Genomic DNA, 26,283 nt, shown 5'->3' with positions numbered 1-26,283 from the left:
CTGCAGTTCCTACTATCTCAGATGTTTTATATGAGCTGTTCTCATTTCACTATTGTTCTTATGTTTGCTATGATTGGATGAGCTCCTAAGTAGATATCAGTGTAATTCAAATTTTATTCTCTGCAGAAACTGGTGAATGAAACATTCCAGAAACTCTGGTTCACTCCCACTCCTTCTCACGATGCTGAAGGGATGACACGGAAAATCCTAAATGTCACAGATGTGGTGAGTTTTTTATCATCATTCACAGGATGAGGGCGTCACTGACAAGGCAGCATTTATTGCCTATCACTAATTGCCCAGGCGGCAGTTCAGAGTCAGCCACGTTGCTGCGGGTCTGGAGTCACATGTAGGTCAGACCAGATAAGTATGACAGTTTCTTTCACTTTTAGGGAAGTAGACATGTCTTCCTTTTATCCTGTGACACTTTAACACCATCCTGATGTACTTGTATAAAACTTAAGCTAGTTTAAGTGTAAACACAGGTGGTCTTTGTAAATGAATCAAGATGATCACAAATGGCCATTCAGCTCTTGAGCATGTTTTGCCATTCTGTTTGAGCGTGGCTGATCTGATTCTTAGCCCCATTCGCTTGGCCTTGCTCCTTGCCATCACCAAACAAAAATCTCTTAATATGAAATCTTGAAACCTTAAATTGAGCCCCAACTTCCTGCCTCAAAAACTCTGAAAGTTGCTGATATCTACAAATGGTGGTAACATCAACAGTCAGACTATTTCCTTGGGTATGTGCCGTATTCTGGCCTCAAGCATGTGGATGTCCACAATGACTTGGACCTTCCAATGCAGAATGTAGTGGTTGTATGGGTTGCCACAGCTAAATAAAAGACTAGCCAGAAACTGTCAAATCCGTCATGAATGCAGGCACACCTCAACTAATCAAAGCAGATACTCCACAAATATCTGTAAATGAGTTGGGGTACGTCCAGCACGATGGTGCAAAAGACAAAGTTGAGTATTTATAACGAACTTCAGTCAAAGGAGATGATCCACTTTGATCTCCATCTGAGGTCCCCGCCATCACAGATACAGCCAGTTTAACTCTCACTACATGATATTGAGAAACAGTGGTATTATCACTAGACTATTATTCCAAAAACTCAGCTATTGTTTTGGGGACTTGGGTTTGAATCCTGCCATGGCAGATGGTGGAATTTGAATTCAAGAAAAATAAATCTTGAATTAAGAATCTACTATTCACCATAAAATAATTGTCAATTGTCAGAAAAACCTATATAGTTCACTAATGTCCTTCCTTCGTGGAAGGCACCCTACCATCCTCATCGGGTCTGGCCTACATGTGCCTCCAGACCCACAGCAATGTGGTTGACTCTGTTGCCCACTGAAATGGCCTCGCAAGCCATTCAGTTGTACCAATCAATACAAAGTCTCAAAGAAATGAAACCAGATGGATCACCTAGCATCTACGTAGTTGTTGGAAAAGATAACAGATACAATCCTGTCGACCCGGCAAAGTCCTCCTCACTAACATCTGGAAACTAGTGCCAAAATTGGGAGAGCTGTCTCACAGACTAGTTAAGCAACAGCCTAACATAGTCACACTCACAGAACCATACCTTACAGAAAATGCCCCAAACACCACCATCACCATCCCTGGATATGTCCTGTCTCACCGGCAGAACGGACCCAGCAGAGTTGGTGACACAGCGGTATACAGTCGGGAGGGAGTTGCTCTGGGAGCCTTCAACATTGACTCCGGACCCCATGAAGTCTCGTGGCTTCAAGTTAGACATGGGCAAGGAAACCTGCTGCTGATTACCATGTAGTGTCCTCCCTCGGGTGATGTATTGGTACACCTCCAAGTTGAATAACATTTGGAGGATGTACTGAGGATGGCAAGGGCACAAAATGTACTCTAGGTGGGGGATTTCAATGTTCACCACCAAGAGTGGCTCGGGAGCAGTATTACTAATCGAGCTGGTTGGGTCCTAAAGGACCATAGCTGCTAGACTGGGTCTGTTGCTGCTGGTGAGGGAACCAACAAGAGGGAAAAACATACTTGACCTCATCCTTACCAATCTGCCAGCTGCAGTTGCATCTGCCCATGACAGTATTGGTAAGAGTGACCACTGCACAGTCCTTGTGAAGACAAAAGCCCGCCTTCACGTTGAGAACAATCTCCATCGTGTTGTGTGGCACTATCACTGTGCTAAATGGGACAGACTTCGCACAGATCTAGCAACTCAATGTCGGACATTCATGAGACGCTGTTGGCCATCAACAGCAGCAGAGTTGTACTTCAGCACAGTCTGTAACCTCATGGCCTGGCTCAACCATTGCCATCAAGTTGGGGAACAACCCTGGTGTAATGGCGGGTGCTGGACGAATTGCCAGGAGCAGCACCAGGCATACCTGAAGATGAGGTATCAACCTGGTGACGCCACCAAACAGGACTACTCACGTGCCAAATAGCATAAGCGGCAAGTGATGGACAGAGCTAAGCAACCCCACAACCAATGGATCAGGGCTAAGCTCTGCAGTTCTACCACATCCAGTCATGAATGGTGGTGGACAATTAAACAACTCAGTAGAGAAGGAGGCTCCACAAATGTCCCCATCTCCAACGTTTGGTGCAAAAGTAAGGCCAAAGCTTTCGCAGCAATCTTCAGCCAGAAGTGCCGAGTGGATGATCCATCTCAGCCTCCTCCGGTGGTCCCCAACATTACAGATATCAGTCATCAGCCAGTTCGCTTCACTGCACATGATATCAAGAAACGGTTGGCGACACTGGATACTGCAACGGCTAAAGGCCCTGACAACATTCTGGCAAAAGTACTGAAGACTTGTGCTCCATAACTTGTCGTTCTCCTAGCCAAGCTGTTCCAGTACAATTACAACACTGGCAACTCCCCGACAATGCAGAAAATGGCCCAGGTATGTCACAAAAAGCAGGAGAAATCCAACCCAGCCAATTAATGCCCCAACAATCTACTCTCGATCATCAGTAAAGCGATGGAAGGTGTCATCAGCAGTGCTATCAAGCAGCGCCTGCTCAGCAATTACCTGCTCAGTGGCAGCTAATTTGGGTTCTGCCAGAGCCACTCAGCTCCTGACCACATTGTAGCCTTGGTTCAAACATGGATGAAAAAATTGAATTCCAGAGGTGAGGTGAGAGTGACAGCCCATGACATCAAGGCTACGTTCAACTGGGTGTGGCATCAAGGAACCCTAGCAAAACTGGAATCAATGGGTATTGGGGACAAACTCCCCGATGATTGGAGTCATACCTGAAGATGGTTGTGGTTGTTGGAAGTCAAATGTCTCAGCTCCAGGACATTTCTGCAGGAGTTCCTTAGGGCAGTGTCCTAGGCCCAACCATCTTCAGCTGCTTCATCAATGACCTTTCCTCCATCATAAGGTCAGAAGTGGGGATGTTCGTCGATGATTGATTGTGCTATGTTCAACACCGTTCACGACTCCTCATATACTGAAACAGTCCATGTTCAAATGCAACAAGATCTGGACAATATCCAGGCTTCGGCTGACAAGTGGCAAGTGGCATTTGCGCCACACAAATGCTAGGCTATGACCATCATGAATAAGAAACACTGTCCCTTGTCGTTCAACGGTGTTACCATTACTGCCCCACTGTCAACATCCTGGGGGTTATCGTTGCCCAGAAACTCAGCTGGACTCACCACATTAACACAGTGGCTACAAGAGCAGGTTAGAAGCTGGGAATACCGAGGCGGGTAACTTGCCACCTGACTCCCCAAAGCCTGTCCACCATCTACAAGGCATAAGTCAGGAGTGTGGTGGAATACTCCCCACTTGCCTGGATGGGCGCAGCCCCAACAACACTCAAGAAGCTTGACACCATCCAGGATAAAGCAGCCGCTTGGTTGGCACTACATCCACAAGCATTCACTCCCTCCACCACCGACACTCAGTAGCAGCAGTGTGTACTATCTACAAGATGTACTGCAGAAATTCTCCAAATATCCACAGACGGCACCTTCCAATCCCACAACCATTTCCATCTAGAAGGACAAGGGCAGCAGATACATGGGAATACCACCCCCTGCAAGTTCCCCTGTAAGCACTCACCGTCCTGACTTGAAAATATATCACTGTTCCTTCACTGCCACTGGGTCAAAACCCTGAAATTCCCTCCCTAATAGCATTGTGGATGAACCCTCAACAGGTAGACTGCAGCGGTTCAAGAAGGCAGCTTAACCACCACCTTCTCAAGGGCAACTAGTGTCGGCCAGCCAGCAACACCCATGTCCCACAAGCGAATTTTAAAAAAACAGAAAAAGCGTTACGAGCCTTTCCAGGTTCTGGTAATAGTAGTGAAGATTTGATGTTCAGAATGAATTGCATCCACTGGTTGGAACCATACAAAGGAAGATCGTGTGGTTGTTGGAGTTTGATTATCTCAGTCCCAGTACATCACTCTAGAAGTTTCTCAGGGTAATTTCACAAGAACACAAGATGTAGGAACAGGCAATGACCATCTTTCCCATCATTCCTGCTATTTAACATGGTTATAGCTCTTTTTGGGCTTCAACTCCATTTCCTGCATGATACCCAAAGACCTTGATTGACCCCTTAGAAGACTAAAATTCTGTGTAGGTGAGCCTTAAATGTTTTCAATGACGGGCTATCCATGATGTGGAAATGAAGGAGCAGCGCTCCGAAAGCTTGTGATTTCAAATAAACCTGTTGGACTATAACCCGGTGTCATGTCACTTCGGACTATCCATAACACATTGGAGCAGAGAATTACGTAGGTACATAACCCTTTGAAAAAGTAATTTTCCTTATCTCGGTCCCAAATACAAACATATGAAAATGTAAAACAGAAGCAGCTATTTCTCAATGCAGCCTCAAAATTGCCCTGTCATAGAATAAGATCTGTTTGCATTTCAAATTTCATAGTCCCGTCTACCAAGGAGATTAGCCATTTTCCATTCCTCTGGGACCTTACCCGACTCTGGTGATTTGGGAAAGATCACTACCAATGCCTCCATAATCTCCTCAGCTATGTCCCTAATTGACCCTACTCCTCCTCCTGTTACCCTTTCAGTATTTAGGTGTTTATAAAAAGACTTTGGAATTCACCTTTTATGTTAATTCTCTTTGCTTTTTTTTGCCTCCTTTCTGAACCTTCTCTATTCAGGTTGGGTCTTAATCATACGTTGTACTTTCAATTTGTCTTTGCCTTAATTTCTATCTCCTTTGTTGGCGGTGGAGCTGTGGATTGTTTGTTATACATTACCCTTTTGACGGTATATACCTTGATGCCGTCCAGTCAATTTCCTCTTTAAAGATGCTCATTGCTCTGCATCTGTTTTTCTCATCAGCCTTAGATTCCACTCTAACTAGTCAATCTTAATTCTTGCACTGTTGAAATCTGCTTTCTGTGCCAGTTGATAATTGTCATTCTGGATTATTCGCTGTCCTTTTCCACCGACACAAATCTGATGATACTGTTTCCTGAGTTTTCCCCCACTGACCAATTTGCCTTACCTCCTTTTTTATTCACTCGTGGGACCTGGCCTACACTGGTGGACCAGCATTTTTTGCCCTTGAGAAGCTGGTGGTAAGTTTCCTTCTTGAACTGCTGCCGCTCATGTGCTGCAAGTAGACTCTCAATGCCTTGGTGAGAGCATTCAAGGAATTTGACCCAGCAACAGTTAAGGAACAGCAATGTATTTCCAAGTCAGGATAATGAGTGGCTTGAAGAGGAACTTGAGATAATGGTGATCCCATGTATCTGCTGCCTTTCTCCTAGGTGCAAGTGGTTGTGTGTTTGAAAAGTGCTGTATAAGCAACTTTGGTGAATTTCTCCAGTGCATCTTTTAGATATTGCATACTGCTGCTATTGAGCATTGATGGTGAGTGAATGTTTGCAACTATAGTGCCAATCAAATGGGGTGCTTTGTCCTTGGTGTCAAGCTTCAAGTTGGAGGAGTTAAACTCACCTAGGCAAGTGGAAGTATTCCATCACACTCCTGACATGTGCCTTCTAGATGGTAAACAGGTTTTCACGAGTCCGGAAGTGCGTTACTCACCACAATATTCCTAGCCTCTGATCTGCTCATGCAGCCACTGTTTATGTGGCACATCCAGTTCAGTTTCTGGTCAGTGATAATCCCAAGGATGTTAATATGGGAGATTCCGTGATAGCAACAATATTGAATGCCAAGATACAGTGTCTCTTATTGGTGATGATAATTGTCTGGAATTTGTGTGGAGCAAATGTTACCGGCCACTTGTCACCCCAAGCCTGGATATTAACTAGATCATGTTGCATTTGAACATGAATTCCTTCAGTATCTGATGAGTCACAAATGATGCTGAATATTGTGCAAACATTGATGAGCGTCCCCACTTCAGACCTCATGATGGAGGGAAGATCACTCATGAAGGAGTTCAAAATGCTTGGTCCCTGGGCACTACTCTAAGGAACTCCTGCAGAGATGTCCTGAAGTTGAGATGACTGACCTCCAACAGCCACAACCATCTTCCTACTTGCCATGTGTGGCTGCAACCAGCACAGAGTTTGCTCTGATAGCCAGCGATTCCAGTTTTACTAGAGCTTCTTGATGCCACACTCAGTCAAATGTGGCCTTGATGTCAAGGGCTGTCACTCTTGCCTCACCTCTGAAATTTAGTCAAGTCTTTTGGCCATGTTTGAACCAAAGCTATAATGAGGTCAGGAGCTGACTGGCCCTGGTGGAACTCAAACTGGTGATTACTGAGCAGATGCTGCTTGAAAGCGCTGATGACACCTTCCAGCACTTGACTGACGATAGAGAGTAGACAGTTGCATGATAATTGGCAGGGTTGAATTTGACTTTATTATATACAGGGCACGGACGGAAAATCTTCCAAATGTCTGGTAGATGCCAGTGTTGTAACTGTATTGGAAGAGCTTGGCTAGGGAAGCAGCAAGTTCTGGAGCACAAGTCTTCAGTACTTCTGCCAGAATGTTGTCATGGCCTGTAAACTTTGCAGTGTCAAGTGCCTCTAACCATTTCTTGATATCACATGGAGTGAATGGAATTTGCTGAAGACTGGTATCTGTAATTCTGATATCTACTGGAGGTAGCTTAGATGGATCATCCGTTTGATTCTTCTGTCTGATAATTGCTGCGAATGCTTCTGCCTTATCTTTTGCACTGAATCATTTCCAAGAACCATGTCTATCAGTGTCTCCTTTCTTGATGAACTGGACACGTACTGCTGAAGAAAATTTTCCTGAACCCAATCTTAAGAATGCTTGTGCCTTGCTATCCTTGAAGCTACTGTTATCAAAACCTGTATATATCCAAACCTCTAGCAGACTGGAAAACAGCCAATATGACCATGCTGTTCAAAAAAGGAGGAGACAAAAGATCAGGAATTTTAGGCCAATTAGCTTAACTTCTATAGTGCGGAAAATGCTTGAATCTATCATCAAGGAAGAAATAACGAGAAACTTAGATAGATATTGCCCCATAGGGTGGATGCAGCATGGGTTCACGAAAGGCAGGTCATGCTTGACTAATTATTGGAATTCTATTAAGATGTTACAAGTGCCATGGACAACAGGGATCCAGTAGATGTGTATCTGCATTTCCAAAAGGCATTCAACAAGGTGCTGCACAAAAGGCTTCTGCATAATATAAAGGTGCATGGCTTACAGGCAATTTATTGGCATGGATCGAGGATTGGTTAACCAACAGGAAGCAAAGAGTGGGAATAAATGAGTGTTTTTCTGGTTGGCGAACAGTGAGTAGTGGTGTGCCTCAGGGATCAGTGCTGGGACCGCAATTGTTTATAACTTACATAGATGATTTGGAGTTGGCGAACGCGTGTAGTATGTCAAAGTTTGCGGATGACACTAAGGTGAGTGGTAGAGCAAAGTGTGTAGAAGACTCTGAAAGTTTGCAGAGGGATGTAGATAATTTAAGTGAGTGGGCGAAAGTCTGGCAGATAGAATTCTATGTTTATAAATGTGAAGTCATCCATTTTGGTAGGAATAACAGTAAAAGAGACAATTATTTCAATGTAAAAAAAATGCTCTGTGCAGAGGGACTTGGGTGTCTTGTGCATGAATCACAGAAGGTTGGTTTGCAGGTACAACAGGTAATTAAGAAGGCAAATAGAATTTTGCCTTTTATTGTTAGAGGGATTGAATTTAAAAGCAGGGAGGTTATGTTGCAGCTGTATAGGGTGCTGATGAGGCTACACCTGGAGTACTACATGCAGTTTTGGTCTCCTTACTTGAGAAAGGATGTACTGACACTGGAGGGAGTGCAGAGGAGATTCACTAAGTTGATTCCAGAGTTGAGAGGGTTGGCTTATGAGGAGAGGCTGAATAGACTGGGATTATACTAATTGGAATTTAGAAGAATGAGGGGGAATCTCATGGAAACATATAAAATTATGAAGGGAATAGATAAGATAGAAGCAGGGAGGATGTTTCCACTGGTGGGTGAAAGTAGAACAAGAGGGCATAGCCTCAAAATTTAGGGCTGAGTTGAGGAGGAACTTCTTCACCCAAAGGTTTGTGAATCTGGAATTCCCTGCCCAGCGAAGTAGTTGCGGCTTCCTCGTTGAATATTTTTAAAACTAAGATAATTTTTGATTAGTAAAGGAATATGGTGAGAGGGTGAGTAAGTGGAGCTGAGACCATGAAAAGCTCAGCCATGATCTTATTGAATGGTGGGAGCAGGCTCGAAGGGCCATATGGCCTGCTCTTGTTCCTGGTTCTTATGTTCTTATTTTAGGCTAATTAATCTCCCCTGTTATATCTTCTCTGTGTTTATATAATTTGGTAATTTCTTTGCAGATTTTTCTTTTGCATCCTTCCCACTGGTGGGTAAGCTATAAATTGCATAGAGCGATGTAATTTCACCCTTTTTGTTCCTTTGCTACAGCCAAATCAATTCTGTACAAAAATGTTCTGGGACATACTTTGTCCCCTGCACTACAGTGTTCAACTTAACCAGAAAAACCATCTTGACCTCCTCTACCCTTCTTTTCTCCCTTTCCATCTTTTCTTAACACTCTGTAGCCAGGAATACCTCAGTGTTGCCTTTCATAATCCATGTGCCTGTAACTCCCCAGTATTATTAACTATTCAGGCAATCCCTGGGTTGTAAATGGATACCATTCCTTCCAAACCTTACAACCTTTACCATCTAGAAGGACATATGCAGCAGACACATGGAAACAACGACACCTGCAAGTTTCCCTCGAAAAGTAGATGATCAGCAATGTTCTAGAATGACGTGCAGGCTTGATGGCTAAATAGCATACTCCTGATCCTATGTTGCAAAGTGATTATAGAGTGCAGATACAGAGCAGCCATAGTCTAATTTTCTTTTATTTATTCGTGGAATGTGGGTGTTGCTGGCAGGCCAGCATTTATTGTCCATCCTTTAGTTTCCCTTGAGAAGGTGTTGGTTAGCCGCCTTCTTGAACCACTGCAGTTCATGAGCTGTGTATTGATCCACAATTCCCTTGGGGAGGGAATTTCAGGAATTATTCTCAAGGAATAGAATCGCCTACTTGTGTTTCCCTAAAAAGAACACAAATGGAATGATTCATACTTGAAGATAGTTGAGGCTGTAGGTTTTGCATAGCTCCTAATCTATGCTGCTGTGGAATGACGGTTCACTTCTTTAAAGTGCTACTGTTGACAGCTGTTTTTCACCTATTTTGCAGGTCGCTGCTTGCAGGGACACTGGGTACGATTGGTTTGAGCAGCTTCTTCAGAATGTAAGTACAATACACATAAGGTTTCCATTGCATGAGAGCTTATTTTTCGAACTCTGATTCAGCTAGATGTAAAGTTAGAAAATTATCCTGGTGCTGCTGAAAATCTCATGTCAAGTTGGAAACTTTCCCATTGGGAGTCTAGAGCTTTCTGTAGTGTGAATTAAACTCTTGATGGGTGAGGAAGTTTTGGGTGTTCAGAAATGTTGTGTCTTACCCCTGATGCAGTGGGACTTGAATCCAAACTTTCCAGTGCAGAGATAGTGACACTACCACTGTGTCACAAGAGCCCTCCATGGTTGGTAATTGTAAATATTTTCTAATTGCCCTGTTCAGAGACATTATTGCATACCTCTGGAGCAGGTGGGACTTAAACCTGGGCACCTTGACTCCAAGATGGGAACACAACCACTTACCCAAAGTAGCACTGAAGCCCATAGCGCCTGGTACTCCCAGACAATCTCCTTAGGTGCCAGTTATAGATATTTTCTAATCAACCTGTTCAGATGTTTTAAGACATGTCACTGGAGCAAATGGACTTGAACCTTGGTCTCTTGACCCAGAGGTAGGGACAGTCCCATTACACCACAACAGCCTTCCATGGTTGGTAATTGTAAAATTTTCTAATTGCCCTGTTCAGAGACATTATTACACACCCCTGGAGCAAGTGAGACTTGAACCTGGGGTCTTATTGGTCTAAAGGTAGTGTTACTACCACAAAAGCCCATACTGGACGTTAATTTTTTTAATTTAACCTGTTAAGAGATGTTATGACAATTTGGGACAGATGGTTCTTGAACACAGATATCCTGCTCCAGAGGTAGGGACACTACCACTACACCTCGTGTCCCAAAGCTACTCCACCTGGTATTTCCAGGCAGACTGCCATCCAGGTATCAACCAGGGCTGAATCTGTTTAGCTTCCAAGATCAGATGAGATCAGTTGTTTCCAGACTAATATGACTATCAGCTGGATGTTAATTGTAAAGATTTTCCAATCAAGCTGTCAAAGATGTTGTTACACACTTTGGAATCAAGTAGGACCTGAGTCCAGATTTCCTGGCTGACAGGTAGAGACACTATCACTGTGCCACAAATACCCTAGATTTATGGGACTAGATACAGCAAATATTTTATTAACCGGCACCTATGGGACCAGGAGTTGATCAAATATTCCGGCTAATCGAGAGGTATGCATAACTGCAATAAACCCTGAGCCGAGAGAAGCTTCGAAACATCAAATCCCTCAAAAAAATCTATGGAAAAACATCAACACACCGCCTAAAGTTAATTTAGATACACACACAATAGAAACTTAATGCAGAGGGTGTATATGCATCACCAGTATATTTTATTTACAGCATAAATACTCAGACATCGCGATATTTGAAGTATATAATTTTTGCCAGTTTATCAACAATACTGGTTGATAAGGTGCTGGTTAAAACAAAGTTTGCTGTATTTTCTAATTAACCTGTTCAGAGATTTTTATGGTACACCTCTGGGGCAGGTGGGACTTGAATCTGGACTTCCTAGCTCAGAGGTAACAACATTACCACTACACCATGAATGCCCAAAGCCACCTATGCCTAATATTCCCAGGCATTCTCGCATCAAAATGCTATCCAGGCCTGAGACTGCTTACCTTCCGAGATCAGGTGACATCAATTGTTTTCAGACTATTTGGCCACAGCTAGGTGTTTATAATATATTAATTGCATTAATGTTTCTCAGGTGATGGTAGCTGAGGATTCATATGCTCCATTTTTAGCACAAACCAAAAATGTATGTTTGTAATAAGTCTCTAAATTTAACACTTAGGACAATTATAAAGGGACCTTGATCAGTTGGGTCAATGGGCTGAGGAGTTGCAGATGGAGTTTAATTTGGATAAATGTGAGGTATTGTATTTTGGCGAAGCAAACAAGGGGAGGTCTTATACAATTAATGGTAGGGCCTTAGGTAGTGTTATAGAATAGAGGGACCTCGGGGGGGTTCAGGTACATAATTCTTTGAAATTTGCGTGACATGTTGACAGAGTAGTTAAGGTGCTTAGCACGCTTGCTTTCATTACTCAGACCTTTAAGTATAGGAGTTGGTACATCATGTTGAGGTTGTACAGGATGTTGGTGAGGCCTCTTCTGGAGTACTGAGTACAGTTGTGGTCACCCTGCTATAGGAACGATATTATTAAATTGGAGAGGTTTCAGAAAGTATTCACCAGAATGTTTCTGGGTATGGAAGATTTGAGTTATTAAGATAAGTTGGGTAGGCTGGGATTTCTTCCACTGGAGCATAAGAGGTTGAGGGGTGACTTTGTAGAGGTTTATAAAATCATGAAGGGCACAGATGAAGTGAATAGCAAGGATCTTTTCCCTGGAGTCAGGGAGTTCAAAACTAGGGACCATATTTTTGAGGTGAGAGGACAAACTTTTAAAAAGGACATCCAGAGCAACTTTTTTACACAGCGGTTCATGTGTGTAATGAACTGGCAGAGGAAGTGGTGGCTGTAAGTAATGTTACAACTTTTAAAAGACATGTGGATAAGTACACGAATAGGAAAGGTTTGAAGAGATTTAAGCCAAATGCAGACAAGAGAGACTAGTTGGACCGAAGGGTCTGTTTCCATGTTATCTAACTCTGGGACATAGGATAGTACAGCACAGGAACAGGCCCTAAGGCCCACCATATCATGCATCATGCCATTCTAAACTAATTCCATCTGCCTGCACGTGGTCTGTATCCCTCTATTCCTTGCCTGTTCATGTGTTTGTCTAAATGCCTTTTATCCATTGTTATCATCTCTTTGGGAAGTTGGGAAGTGAATTCAGCTCTTGCTACCTCCCTTGGCAGCACGTTCCAAGCACCTACCACCCTCTATTTTTTTTTTTAAGAAAGAACCTTGCCTCACACGTATCCTTTAAACTTTCTCCTCCCAAACTAAAACCTTATGTCCTCTAGAATAATGGAGGAACCAGAAATATCAATGTAAGAGCTGTTTCAGTATAGCTACAACACAGGCATCTACCTGACAATGTGGAAAATTGTCTAGGTATGTCTTGTACACAAATAGCAGGACAAATCTAACCTGGCCAATCAATCTACTGTCAATCACTAGTTAAGTGATGGAAAGTGTCAAAACATGCTATCGAGTGCACACTCCTTATTAGCAATACCCTGCTCACTCATCTTTGGTTTGGGTTCCGCCAGGACCACTCGGTACATGATAGCTTTAGTTCAAACTTGGACAAAAGAGCGACTCCCCAAAGCCTGTCCACCATCTGCAAATCCGTCATGTGATGGAAACCTACCACTTACCTGGATTAGTGCAGCTCCAACAACATTCAAGAAGTTTGATATCATTCAGTACAAAGCCTACTTGATGGGGCCCACATCCACAACCACTCCAACGACCGCTGAAGCACAGAGGCAGCGGTATTTACCAAGTACAAGATACACTGCAGAAATTCACCAGGCTACTTAGACTCACGACCACTATTATTGCAAAGACTAAGGATAACAGATAGGTAAGAACTTGTACCACCTGCAAATTTCCTACCAGGCCATTGGCCATCTTGACTTAGAATATATCGTCGTTGCTTCATTATCACTGGGTCAAAAGCATGGAACTCCGTCCTAGCGGCATTGTGGGTCATGGAATCAAACAGGACCAAAGGCAGGCAGAAGGGATTAGTTTAATTATGCATCGTGTTCGGCACAACATCATGGGCCAAAGGGTCCGTTCCTGTCCTGTACTGTTCTATGTTCTAATACAGTGGAAGCCTTTTGGATCCATCAAGTCTGTACTGCTAAAAATATACTACTACCTACACTAGCCCACTTTTTCTGCAGTAGGCCTGTAACCTTGAATGTTATGACCCCTACAGTGATCATCGTAGTGCTTTTTAGAAGATTGAGGTCTCCTGTCCATTCCCCTCGTAATCTTATATACCTCAAATAGGTTCCTCCTCAACATCCTCAGCTCCAAAGAAAATAACACAAACTTATCCAGCCTCTCTTCATAGCTCAAAATGTTCCATGTCAGGCATTATCTTGGTAAATCTCCTTTGCACTCTGTCATATCCTTCCTATAGTGTGGTGACCAGAACTGCACACAGTACTCCAGCTGTGGCCGAACTGAAGTTCTGTACAGCCCGAACATGACATCCCTGCTCTTCTAACGTATGCCATTAGTGATAAAGGTAAGCATCCCAGATGCCGCCTTAACCATTAACATGTCCTGTCACCTTCAGGAACCTATGGACAAGCACCCCAAGATCCCTCCGTTCCTCTGAGCATCCTAGTGTCTAGGAGTACTCCCTTGTCTTGTTCTTTCTTCCAAAGTCCATCACCTCACATTTATGAACATTAAATTCCATCTTCCATTGATCTACCCATCTCCTCTTGTCAGCCACCCAGCCAATCTTTGTTTCATCTGTAAACTTAGTGATCATCCGTCCCACATTCACACCTGCATCATTTATGAATACACAGAGATTAAGGAATCCATCACTGACCCCTGTGGTATGCCACTGCACCCTGGGCCCTAGTCTGACAAACAACCTTCTGCCCTCTGTCTCCAGTTACTAAGCCAATTTTCGATGCATCTTGCCAGGATCCCATGAGCTTTTACCTTCTTTATCAGTTTCCTGCGTGGGGCCCTTATCAAAGTCTTTTGTTGAAATTCATATAAACTATGTCATTTGCCCTACCCTCATCCAAACACTTGATCACCTCCTTGAAAAAGTCCACCAGATTTGTTAGGCATGACCTTGCTCTGACAAAGACATGCTGACTATCCCTAATCATACCTTCCCTCTTTAAATGGAGATTAATTTTATCCTCCACTATTTTCTCCAATAGTTTCTTATCTGTGTGACTCACTTGTCTATAGTTCTTTAGTTTATCTCTCCCACCCTTCTTGTGAAGTAGAACCACATTAGCTGTCCATCAGTACTGTGATACCTCTCCTGTGGCAAGAGATGATTTAAGAATTTGGATCAAGCTCTGTAATGTCCTCTCTCATCTCCATGACAACCTGGGATACAACAGTCCACTTTTAAAACTACCAAAACCTCCAATACTGCCTCATGGCTCTAACTCTGCCTGTAAAGCACAGACTGCAGCAATTCAAGAAAACAGCTCATCACCAACTAGGGCTGGCTATGCATGCTGGCCTAGTCAGTGATGCCTGTGAAAGAAAGAATTTTTTAAAAGATAATGTTACAGAGGCCATGGCATAAAAGCAGGATTAGTCACTTGAAGTGATGAAGTGTGATATAGGCTAAGACCCGAGGACCAGATGAGATGCAATCAAGCACTCTCAGAAATGACAGTAGAAATTGCACTGATAATACTGTTCCAATCTTCCTTAAACTTGAGTTGTGGCAGAGGACTGGAGAATTCTGAATGTTCCACACTTGTTCAAAGAAGTGTTTAGCGATAAGCCCAGAAAATACAGGCCTGCCAGTTTGGAATACGAATGGGTTGTCTAATGAGTCAGACAGATTGGGCTTATTTATGCTCACAGTTAGTGAAGGGTCACTTGATTCAAATCTATAAGGTAGACATAGAATGGATGTTTCCATTTATTGGTCAGTTTAGAACCGGAGGGCAGCCCTTTCAGGAAGAGATGAGTTTTTTTTCTTGGGGGTTATGCAACTAGAGGCATGAAGGCAAGTCATCGAGTATTTATTAGACAAAGGTGGATAAATCCTTGTTCGAAAGGGAGAATTGAGGGTTATTGGACAGAGTGTGGATGTAGATGGAAATGTGGAATTGAAAACACATACAGAGCAGCCATGATCTTATTGAACGGCAGAGCAGATGCAAAGGTCAGTTTTTAACTCATTCATGGGTTGTGGCCATTGCTGGCTAGGCCATCATTTATTGGCCATCCCTAACTGTACAGAGCACAGTTAAGAATCAGTAATGTTGCTCACATAAGCCAGGCAAGGTTTACTGACTGAAAGGAGCAGAAGTATACTAAATTCTTCAGTTTCTTTGGTTCACCTCAAGGAAGCTTTCAGAAGTGATTGAAGTCAAAATTAGTAGTCATATGGGAAAATACAGATTAATTAAGAAAAACCTGTATGAAGAGTAAATTAATTTAAACATTTTTTTATTCATTCTTGGGATGTGGGTTTTGTTGGTTTGGGTAACCTTTATTGCCTTTAAGCCCTAAATGTTACAACAGTTCGTGTTTATCCAAATACTTATTGAAGGTTCTGAGGCTTCTTGCCTCAACTACTCTTTCGGCAGTGCATTCAGATTCCCACCACCCTCTGGATGGAAAAAAAAACTTTTCTTCAATTCCTCTCTAAACGTCCTTGCCTTTCATTTTAAAATTATGCCCCCTTGTCATGAATATTTTGACTAAAGGAAACAACTTGTTTCCTATTCAACCTGTCCATACACCTTGTAATCTTCTCCAGGCAACATCCTGGTGGAACACCATAGCACTGCCTTGAGTGCAATCCCATTCTTCCTATACTGTGGTGACTAGAAGTGCATATATATAGACCATTAGAACATATGATACAGGAGCAGAATTAGATCCTTCAAGTCTGCTCCACCATTCCATCATGGCTGATGTTTTTCTCATTCCCATTCTCTTGCCTCCTCCCTGTAACCCTTGATTCCTTTACTAATCAAGACCTTATCTATATCTGTTTTAAATACACACAGTGACTTCACCTCAGCAGCCTTCTGCAGAAATGAGTTCCACAGATTCACCATGCTCTGGCTGAAGAAATTCCTCCTCCTCTCAGTTCTAAGTTGTTGTCCCTTCACTGTCAGACTGTGACCTTAGGTCCTAGTCTCTCCTACTAGTGGAAGCATCATCTCCACATCCACTCTCTCCAGGCTTCTCCCTATTCTGTATGTTTCAAGAGATTCCTCTCACCCTTCTAAACTCAATCTAGAACAGCCCCAGAGTCCTCAACTTCTCCACATATGACAAGCCCTTCATCCGCAGGATTATTCTTATAAACCTCCTTGCTTAGAAATGGGGCCCAAAACTGCTCTCAGTATTTTGAATATGGTTTGACTTGAGCCTTCTACAGTCTCAACAGTATATCGCTGCTGTTCTATTCTTGCCCTCTCATAATAAATGCTAACATTGTATTTGCCTTCCTCACTGCCAACCTTAAAGAAACTCTGAACTGAAAATCCAGAGTATCTTTGTGCTTCGCATTTCTGAAGTCTTTCCCCATTGAGAAAATAGTCGACATCTCTATTCTTGCTACTAAAGCATAACCTCACACCTTCCCATATTGTACTTCCCACTCTTCTAGCCTGTCCAAGTCCTTTTGCAGCAGCCCCACTTCCTGAACACTCCTGTCCATTGTATCTTTGTGTCATCTGCAAACTTAGCAACAATGCTGTCAGTTCCTTGGATGAGATCATGAATATGTAACAAATACAGTTGTGGTCCCAACATGGAACTCTGTGGTACTCCATGAGTCACCGGCTGCCATCTTACCATTCTTCTTATCTATGCCCGTACTTTGCCTGAAACATCATGCGGTCGTCTCTTATTTAGCAGTCTGTGCAGCACCTTTTCAAAGGCCTTCTGGAAATCCAAATAGATCATGTCCACTGGCTCTCCTTTGTGTAACTAGTACAATGGAGTTTATGTAAATTTTTAAGACGAACACTTACCGAAGCACCACCCAGTGAAAAAGAAAGTCTTTGAAAATAATAGTCCTTTACATGTGCATTTGTGATACCTAGGTACATGAGGCAATAGGCCAAATATTGGAAAGTGGGAACAGAGTAGTTAGGTTAGTAGTTATTTGGAATAGCATGGATACAATGGACTGAAGAGCCTTTTTCAGTGCTGTAGGTTTGTGTGACCCTACGGATGCATCATCCATGGCTGCATAATGACGTTCAGGTTAGTACCAAATTGGAAAAAACACTGTACAAATCAGCAATAATGGAAAATTATGATATGGTAGATGAACTAAACAGGTATTTTGTATTGACCTTTAAACAATATAAGAAATATCCCAAAAATAGTCGTAAATCAAGAAATGGGCAACAATGCTCAAAGTTATCACTAGAGAGGTCTTACGGAGCAAATTCTTGGAGCTGTGACTGACAGACTTTATTCCGTTGTCTAAAAAGAAGTGGCAAATGAGATAACTGAAGTACTGGTTTAAATCTTTTAAAAATTGCCTAGATTCGGATTGAATCCTGTTCAATTCTCGTTTATTTGGAAAGTAATAATGTATTTCCTTTATTGAAAAGGAAGGGAGATGGAAAGCGGGAGGGTGGAGGCTCATTAGCTCCACTTTTTTTTCTATTCATTTGTGGGATGTGGGCATCGCTGGCTGGCCAGCATTTCTTGCCCATCCCCAGTTGCCCTTGAGAAGGTGGGGGTGAGCTGCCTTCTTGGACTGTTGCAGTCCACCAGCTGTGGGTTGACCCACAATGCTATTAGGGAGGGAATTCCAGGATTTTGACCCAGCGACAGTGAAGGAACGGCAATATATTTCCAAGTCAGGATGGTGAGTGACTTGGACGGGGTGGTGTTCCCATACGTCTGATGCCCTTGTCCTTCTAGATGGAAGTGGTCGTGGGTTTGGAAGGTGCTGTCTGCGGATCTTTCGTGAATTTCTGCAGTGCATCTTGTAGATGGTGCACGCTGCTGCTACTGAGCGTCGGTGGTGGAGGGAGTGAATGTTTGTGCGTGTAGTGCCAATCAAGTGGGCTGCTTTGTCATGAATGGTGTCAAGCTTCTTGAGTGTTGTTGGGGCTGCACTCATCCAGGCAAGTGGGGAGTACTCCATCACACTCCTGACTTGTGCCTTGTAGATGGTGGACAGGCTTTGGGGAGTCAGGAGGTGAGTTACTCGCCGCAGTATTCCTAGCTTCTGGCTGCTTTTGTAGCCATTGTGTTTATGTAGTGAGTCCAGTTGAGTTTCTGGTCAATGATAATCCCTGGTTGTTGATAGTGGGGGTTTCAGTGATGGTAACACCATTGAATGTCAAGGGGCGGTGGTTAGATTGTCTCTTATTGGTGATATAGTCATAGCCTGGCATTGGTGTGGCGCAAATGTCACTTGCCACATGTCAGCCTGGATATTGTCCAGATCTTGTTGCATGTGAACACACTGCTTCGGTATCTGAGGAGTCGCAAATGATGCTGAACATTGTGCAATCATCGGCGAACGTCCCCACTTCTGACCTTTTGATGGAGGGAAGGTCATTGATGAAGCAGCTGAAGATGGTTGGGCCTAGGACACTGCCCTGAGGAACTCCTGCAGAAATGTCCTGGAGCTGAGATGATTGACCTCCCAGAACCACGACCATCTTCCTATGTGTCAGGTGTGACTCCAACCACCAGAGATTTTGCCCCCGTACCCATTGATTCCAGGTTTGCTAGGTTTCCTTGATGCCACACTCAGTTGAATGCAGCCTTGATATCAAGAGCTGTCACACTCACCTCACCTCTGGAATTCCGCTCTTTTGACCATGTTTGAGCCAAGGCTATAGTGAGTTCAGGAGCTGAATGGCTCTGGTGGAACCCAAACTGGGGGTCAGTGAGCAGGTTATTTCTGAGCAGGTGCTGCTTGGTAGCACTGTTCGTGACACCTTCCATCGCTTTACTGATGATCGAGAGTGGACTGATGGGGCAGTAATTGGCCGGGTTGGATTTGTCCTGCTTTTTGTACACAGGACATACTTGGGCAATTTTCCACAATGTCAGTTAGATACTAGTATTGTAACTGTACTGGAACAGCTTGGCTAGGGGAGCAGCAAGTTCTGCAGCACAAGTCTTCAGTGCTATTGCCGGAATGTTGTCAGGGCCAGTAGCCTTTGCAGTATCCGGTGTCTCCAACCATTTCTTGATGTCACGTGGAGTGAATTGAATTGGCTGAAGACTGGTATCTGTAATGCTGGGAGCCACTGGAGGAGGCCGAGATGAATCATCCACTCGACACTTCTGGCTGAAGATTGCGGCAAATGCTTCAGCCTTATCTTTTGCACTAATGTGCTGGGCTCTTCCATCTTTGAGGATGGGGATATTTGTGGAGCCTCCTCTTCCAGTGAGTTGTTTAATTGTTCACCACTATTCACGACTGGATGTGGCAGGACTGCAGAGCTTAGATCTGATCCATTGGTTGTGGGAGTGCAAAGGTCTGTCTATCACTTGCTGCTATCGCTGTTTGGCGTGCAAGTAGTCCTGTTTGGTAGCTTCACCAGGTTGATACCTCATCTTCAGGTATGCCTGGCGCTGCTCCTGGCATGCCCCCCTGCACTCTACCATCAAGCCAGGGATCAACCCTGGTTCAATGGAATGTTTGACTGGGGGATATGCCAGGCCATGAGGTTACAGATTGTGCTGGAGTACAACTCTGCTGCTGTTGATGGCCCATAGCGCCTCATGGATGCCCAGTTTGGAGTTGCTAGATCTGTGTGAAGGCTGTCCCATTTAGCACGGTGATAGTGCCACACAACACGATGGAGGTTGTTCTCAATGTGAAGACGGGATTTCGTCTCCACAAGGACTGTGCATTGGTCACTCTCACCGATCTGTCATGGACAGATGCAACAGCAGCTGGCAGATTAGTAACAATGGGGTCAAGTATGTTTTTCCCTCTTGTTGGTTCCCTCACCACCTGCCACAGAACCAGTCTATCAGCTATGTCCTTTAGGACTCGACCAGCTCGATCAATAGTACTGCTGCTGAGCCGCTCTTGGTGTTGGACATTGAAATCCCCCACCCAGAGTACATTTTGTGCCCTTGCCACCCTCAGTGCTTCCTCCAAGTGTTGCTCAACATTATGGAGTACCGATTCATCAGCTGAGGGAGGACGGTATGTGGTAATCAGCAGGAGGTTTCCTTGCCCATGTTTAACTTGAAGCCATGAGACTTCATGGGGCCCAGAGTCAATGTTGAGGACACTGAGAGCAACACCCTCCCGACTGTACACCACTGTGCCGCACCCTCTGCTGGGTCTGTCCTGCCGGTGCAGGACATATCTAGGGATGGCGGCGGTGGTCTGGGGCATTTTCTGTAAGGTATGACTCTGTGAGTATGACTGTCAGGCTGTTTCTTGACTAGTCTGTGAGACAGCTCTCCCAATTTTGGTACTAACCCCCAGACGTTAGCAAGGAGGTCTTTGCACAGTCAACAGGGCTATTTCTGCCATTGTCTTTTCCGGTGCCGAGGTTGATTCCAGGTGATCCGTCCAGTTTCATTTCTTTGAGTTTTTGTAGCGATCAGTACACCAGAGTGGCTTGCTAGGCCATTTCAGAGGGCAGTTGAGAGTCAACCACATTGCTGTGGGTCTGGACTCACATGCCAGCCAGACCAGGTGATGGTGGCAGATTTCCTCTCCTGAAGGACATTAGTGAACCAGCTGGGTTTTTCCGACAATTGGCAATGATTTCATGGTGATCAGTAGATTCTTAATTCCAGACTTTTGTTTTGAATTCCAATTCCACCATCTGCCATGTTGCGATTCAAACCCGGGTCCCCAGAACATCAGCTGGGTTTCTGGATTAATAGTCCAGTGATAATACCACGAGGCCGTAGCCTGCCCTATCGGAGGGATGATGTAGAAGCTGAAGACATTACAGCTGAGCACTTAAAAAAGTTCAAGATAATCAGGCAGAGTCAACATAGTTCAGTTGGAGAGAAAACATCTTCCACGGCATTAGTCTTTTCATCTTCTTTCTTTTTTGAAGAAGTATCGTGGTGTGGTAAACGGAGCCAATCGATACCCTGAAACTTCGGTTTCCACAAGGGAGTTGATGAGATGCCACATCAGAGGTATTGCAGAAAATAAAAACTCATGGAATAGGGATAACATTTGGTTTAGCTACTGAACAGGAGTATCGTCCTTGAGGATCATAGGACTGTACCCTCATTAAAGAGAGGCAACTGGTTGTAGTTTAAATAGAACATAGAACGTAGAACTGTACAGCACAGTACAGGCCCTTTGGCCCAAGATGTTGTGCCAAACTTTTACCGTAAACCTAAGGCCTATCTAACCTCAACCCCTACCTTATACTATCATCCAGATGCCTATCTAATAGCGGCTTAAATGCCCCTAATGAGGCCAACTCCACTACCCTCTCCGGCAATGCATTCCACGTCCCTACCACTCTCTGAGTAAAGAACCTACCTCTGACGTCTCCCCTATATCTACCTCCACTCACTCTAAAACTACGGCCCCTCGTAATAGCTATCTCCACCCTAGGAAAAAGTCTCTGGATGTGCATTCTATCTATACCTCTGATTATTTTGTACACCTCTATCAAGTCACCTCTCATCCGTCGTTCTAAAGAGAAAAGCCCTAGCTCTCTCAACCTTTCCTCATAAGAACTTCCCACCATTCCAGGCAACATCCTGGTAAATCTCCTCTGCACCTTTTCCAATGCTTCCACGTCTTTCCTGTAATGAGGCGACCAGAACTGGACACAGTAATCCAGATAGGGTTTTGTATAGCTGGAGCATAACTTCACGGCTCTTGAACTCAATCCCTCTATTAATGAAAGCTAAGACACCATATGCCTTAACAACTCTATCCACCTGGGTGGTAGCTTTCAGGAAACTGTGGACATGAACCCCGAGATCCCTCTGCTCCTCCACACTGCCAAGAATCTTTCCGTTAACCCTGTATTCTGTTTTCAGATTTGTCCTTCCAAAATGAATCACCTCACACTTTTCAGGGTTAAAGTTCATCTGCCACTTCTCAGCCCAGCTCTGCATCCTGTCAATGTCCCTTTGTAACCTAGAACAGCCCTCCGCACTGTCCACAACTCGACCCACCTTCGTATCGTCCGCGAACTTACTAATCCACCCTTCCACTCCTACATCCAAATCATTTACAAAAATCACAAATAGGAGAGGACCCAGAACAGATCCTTGTGGTACACCACTCGTAACTGAGCACCATGTTGAATATTTTCTGTCTACTACCACCTTTTGTCTTCTAAGGGTCAGCCAATTCTGAATCCAATCTGCCACATTTCCCCCTATCCCATGCCTCCTTACCTTCTTCATGAGCCTACCATGGGGAACCTTATCAAACACCTTACTTAAATCCATGTATACCACATCCACATGTTTGGTCACATCTTCAAAGAATTCAATAAGGTTTGTGAGGCATGATCTACCCCTCATGATAGGCTGACTATCATGAATCAAACTGTGCCTTTCCAAGTGATCATAAATCCTATCTCTCTGAGCACTTTCTATTAATTTGCCCACCACTGACGTCAGACTAACCGGCCTGTAATTTCCAGGGTTATCCCTGTTCCCTTTTTTTGAACAAGGGAATGATATTTGCCTCACTCCAACCTTCCGGCAATATACCCATGGACAGTGAGGACGAAAAGATATCGCCAAAGGCCCTGCGATCTCTTTTCTCCTTCCCATAGAATCCTTGGATAAATCCCATCAGGCCCAGGGGACTTGTCTATCTTCAAGTTCCTCAAAATTCCTAGTACATCTTCCTTACTAACATCCACCTCCTCTAGCCTACCAGCCTGTTGCACACTGTTGTCCCCTACAGCTAGGTCCCACTCAGTTGTGAATACCGAAGAAAGTATTCATTAAGGACCTCTCCTATCTCTTTAGGCTCCGTACGCAAATTCCCTTTATAATCCTTGATCGGCCCTACCCTTTCTCTGGTCATTCTCTTATTCCTCACATATGTGTAAAAAGCCTTGGAGTTTTTCTTGATCCTATCTGCCAAGGTTTTCTGATGCCCCCTTATAGCTCTCCTAAGCCCTTTCTTCAGCTCCTTCCTGGATAACTTGTATCCCTATGGAGCCTTTTCCGATCCTTGTTTCCTAAACCTTTTATAAGCATCCTTCTTCCTCTTAACTAGTCGCTCGATCTCTCTTGAGAACCAAGGCTTCCTCACTCAACGGCATCTTCCCTGCCTGCTAGGGACAAACATATCGAGCACACACAGTATGCATTCCTTAAACAATCTCCACATTTCTGTACTGCTCTTCCCTGAAAGCATCTGTTCCCTTTTTATGTTATTCTCACAGAATTGTAATTACCCTTCCCCCAATTATAAACCTTAACCTGCTGTATGTACTTATCCTTTTCCATGACTATTGTAAAAGTAACAGAGTTATGGTCGCTACCACCAAAATGCTCTCCTACCAACAGGTCTGACACTTTGCCCAGTTCATTGCCAAGCACCAAATCCAAAGTGGCCTCTCCTCGTGTTGGTCAATCTACGTACTGTGTCAGGAATCCTCCCTGAACGCACTGGACAAAATCCGCTCCAGCTAAACTATTACAACTAAAAAGTTTCCAATCAATGTTTGGAAAGTTGAAGTCACCCATGACTACAACCCTGTGACTTCTGCACCTTTCCAGTATCTGCCTCCCAATCCGCTCCTCCATTTCTCTGCAACTATTAGCAGGTCTGTAAAAAAAAAAAAAAACCCCAACAAAGTGACTGCTCCTTTCTTGTTCTTGAGGGCCACCCTATCTCTGTCAGGTTTGAGAATCTGGGACTTTCATTGTCACCTCAACAGGAAGCAGAAGGCATAAATAGGTCACAGAATCATACAGTCCACAAGAAGCCCTTCGGCCCATCAAGTCAGTCCAGCCAAAATATATATTATTACTTACTCTATTCACACTTTCTTTGACTACGCCCATAGCCTTGAATGTTGTAAGGTTTCCTGCCTCAACTCCCCTCCCAGGCAGTGCATTCCGGATGCCCACCTCCCTCTAGGCAAAAACGTTTTTCCTCAGAACCCTTCCAATGCTCTTACCTTTCACTTTAAAAGTGTGCCCTGTTGTTATTGACCCTTGAACTGAGGAGAATAGCTGCTTTATGTTCAACCTGTCCATACTCCCCATAATCTTGTACACATCTATCAGTTTTCACCTCAACTTTCTGTGCTGCAAAGAAAACAACTGAGCTGATCCAACCTCTTGGTTAAGATGTTCCATCCCAAGCAACGTTCTAGTGCACCTCTTCTGCATCCCCTCCAGTGCAATCACAGCCATCCTGAAGTGTGCTAACCAGAATGCACAGAGTACTGCAGCTCAGTTCTGTACAGTTCCAACGTGACCTCCTTGCTTTTATACTCTTAAGTCTCAACTGATAAAATGAGTGTCTTGTGCGCCGCCTTATCCACACCATTAAACTCTCCTGTTACCCACATCCTTTACAAATATCACAAACAAGGGATCCAACACAGATCCCTGTGGTACACCACTGCACACTGGGCTGTTGTCACACAAACAGCCTTCATCCTTCCAAGTTACGCTGGATCCCATGAGCTTTGACCTTTTTGTTTTAATCCGATTCCCATATGGAATGTCATTAAATTTTTTGCAGCAATCGCATCAACTGCTCTTCCCGCATCCAAACACTTGGGTCACCTCCTGGAAAATTCCACCAGATTTTTTAGGCATGATCTCCCTCTGACCAAGCCATGCTGACTATCCCTGATCAAACCTTTCCCTCTCTAAATGGAGAATAATTTTCTCCTTCACTGTTTTCTCCAATCAACTTTTCATTTTCTGGTCAGCACGTTGTAGCAAGTGATGTGCCATAGTGAACAGCGCTGGGGCCACAACTTTTAAAATATATATAAATGTGAGGGGCAACTTCTTCACATGGAGAGTGATATGTATATGGAATGGGCTGCCAGAGAAAGTGGTTGAGGCAGGTACAATAGCAACATCTAAAAAACATTTGGATGGGTACATTGATGGGAAGGGTTTGGAGTGATATGGAAAAAATGCGGGTAAATGGAACTATCTGAGTGGGCAGCATGGACCAGTTTGGGCCGAAGGACACGTTTCCATGCTTATCACTCTAACTTGGATGAAGAGAAGGAAAGTATGGTTGAAATTTGTTGGCAAGTCATAGTTAGATTGAAAAATAACTTATGAGGACCTAAGGTGGCTACAAAGGGATTATGGATAGATGAAGTGAGTGGGTAAAGATCTTGCAAATAGAGTGCAGTGTTGGTGTTACAACAGGGAATGGCTGAACACCACTGATAGGAGTAGGGGTTCCCTTGTAATAATTACTTCCTAACTGATTATTAAATAATCAGAGGTATAGATAGAGTAGACAGCCAGAGACTTTTTCCTAGGGTGGAGGTAGCTATTACGATGGGGCATAGTTTTAGAGTGAGTGGAGGTAGATATAGGGGAGATGTCAGAGGTAGGTTCTTTACTCAGAGAGTGGTAGGGGCGTGGAATGCATTGCCTGAGAGGGTAGTAGAGTTGGCCTCATTAGGGGCATTTAAGCGTCTATTAGATAGGCATCTGGATGATAGTATAAGATAGGGGTGGAGGTTAGGTAGACCTTAGGATTAGGGTAAAAGTTTGGCACAACATCGTGGGCCGAAGGGCCTGTACTGTGCTGTACTGTTCTATGTTCTATGTTCTAACTACCCAGAGAAACCCGTCTGTCCTCACGTAATCTATTAAAAGAATGGTTAAAAGAAAGATCCCTGATCTCCACTTTACAAGTAACAAGAAACAATATTTATTTAACCCAATGATGAACAAATTAACAAAATTAC

The 26,283-nt window shown here is 43.9% G+C and overlaps 1 protein-coding gene across 1 annotated transcript in view; it reads left to right on the top strand.

Annotated features, from left to right (window-relative positions):
* The window catches only part of nipblb (NIPBL cohesin loading factor b), a 437,039-nt gene that overhangs the window by 286,892 nt on the left and 123,864 nt on the right, over positions 1 to 26,283 (top strand). Inside the window, exons 30-31 of the mRNA XM_048594301.1 lie at positions 127 to 225; positions 9,700 to 9,753. Of these exons, the coding sequence (XP_048450258.1) occupies positions 127 to 225; positions 9,700 to 9,753 (153 nt within the window). The remainder of the gene's footprint in view (positions 1 to 126; positions 226 to 9,699; positions 9,754 to 26,283) is intronic.

This window comes from Rhincodon typus, chromosome 3 (assembly GCF_021869965.1).
Source record: "Rhincodon typus isolate 14 chromosome 3, sRhiTyp1.1, whole genome shotgun sequence".
NCBI lineage: Eukaryota > Metazoa > Chordata > Chondrichthyes > Orectolobiformes > Rhincodontidae > Rhincodon > Rhincodon typus.
Note: the sequence above shows the minus strand (reverse complement) of the source record. Positions and strands in the feature narration are given on the sequence as shown.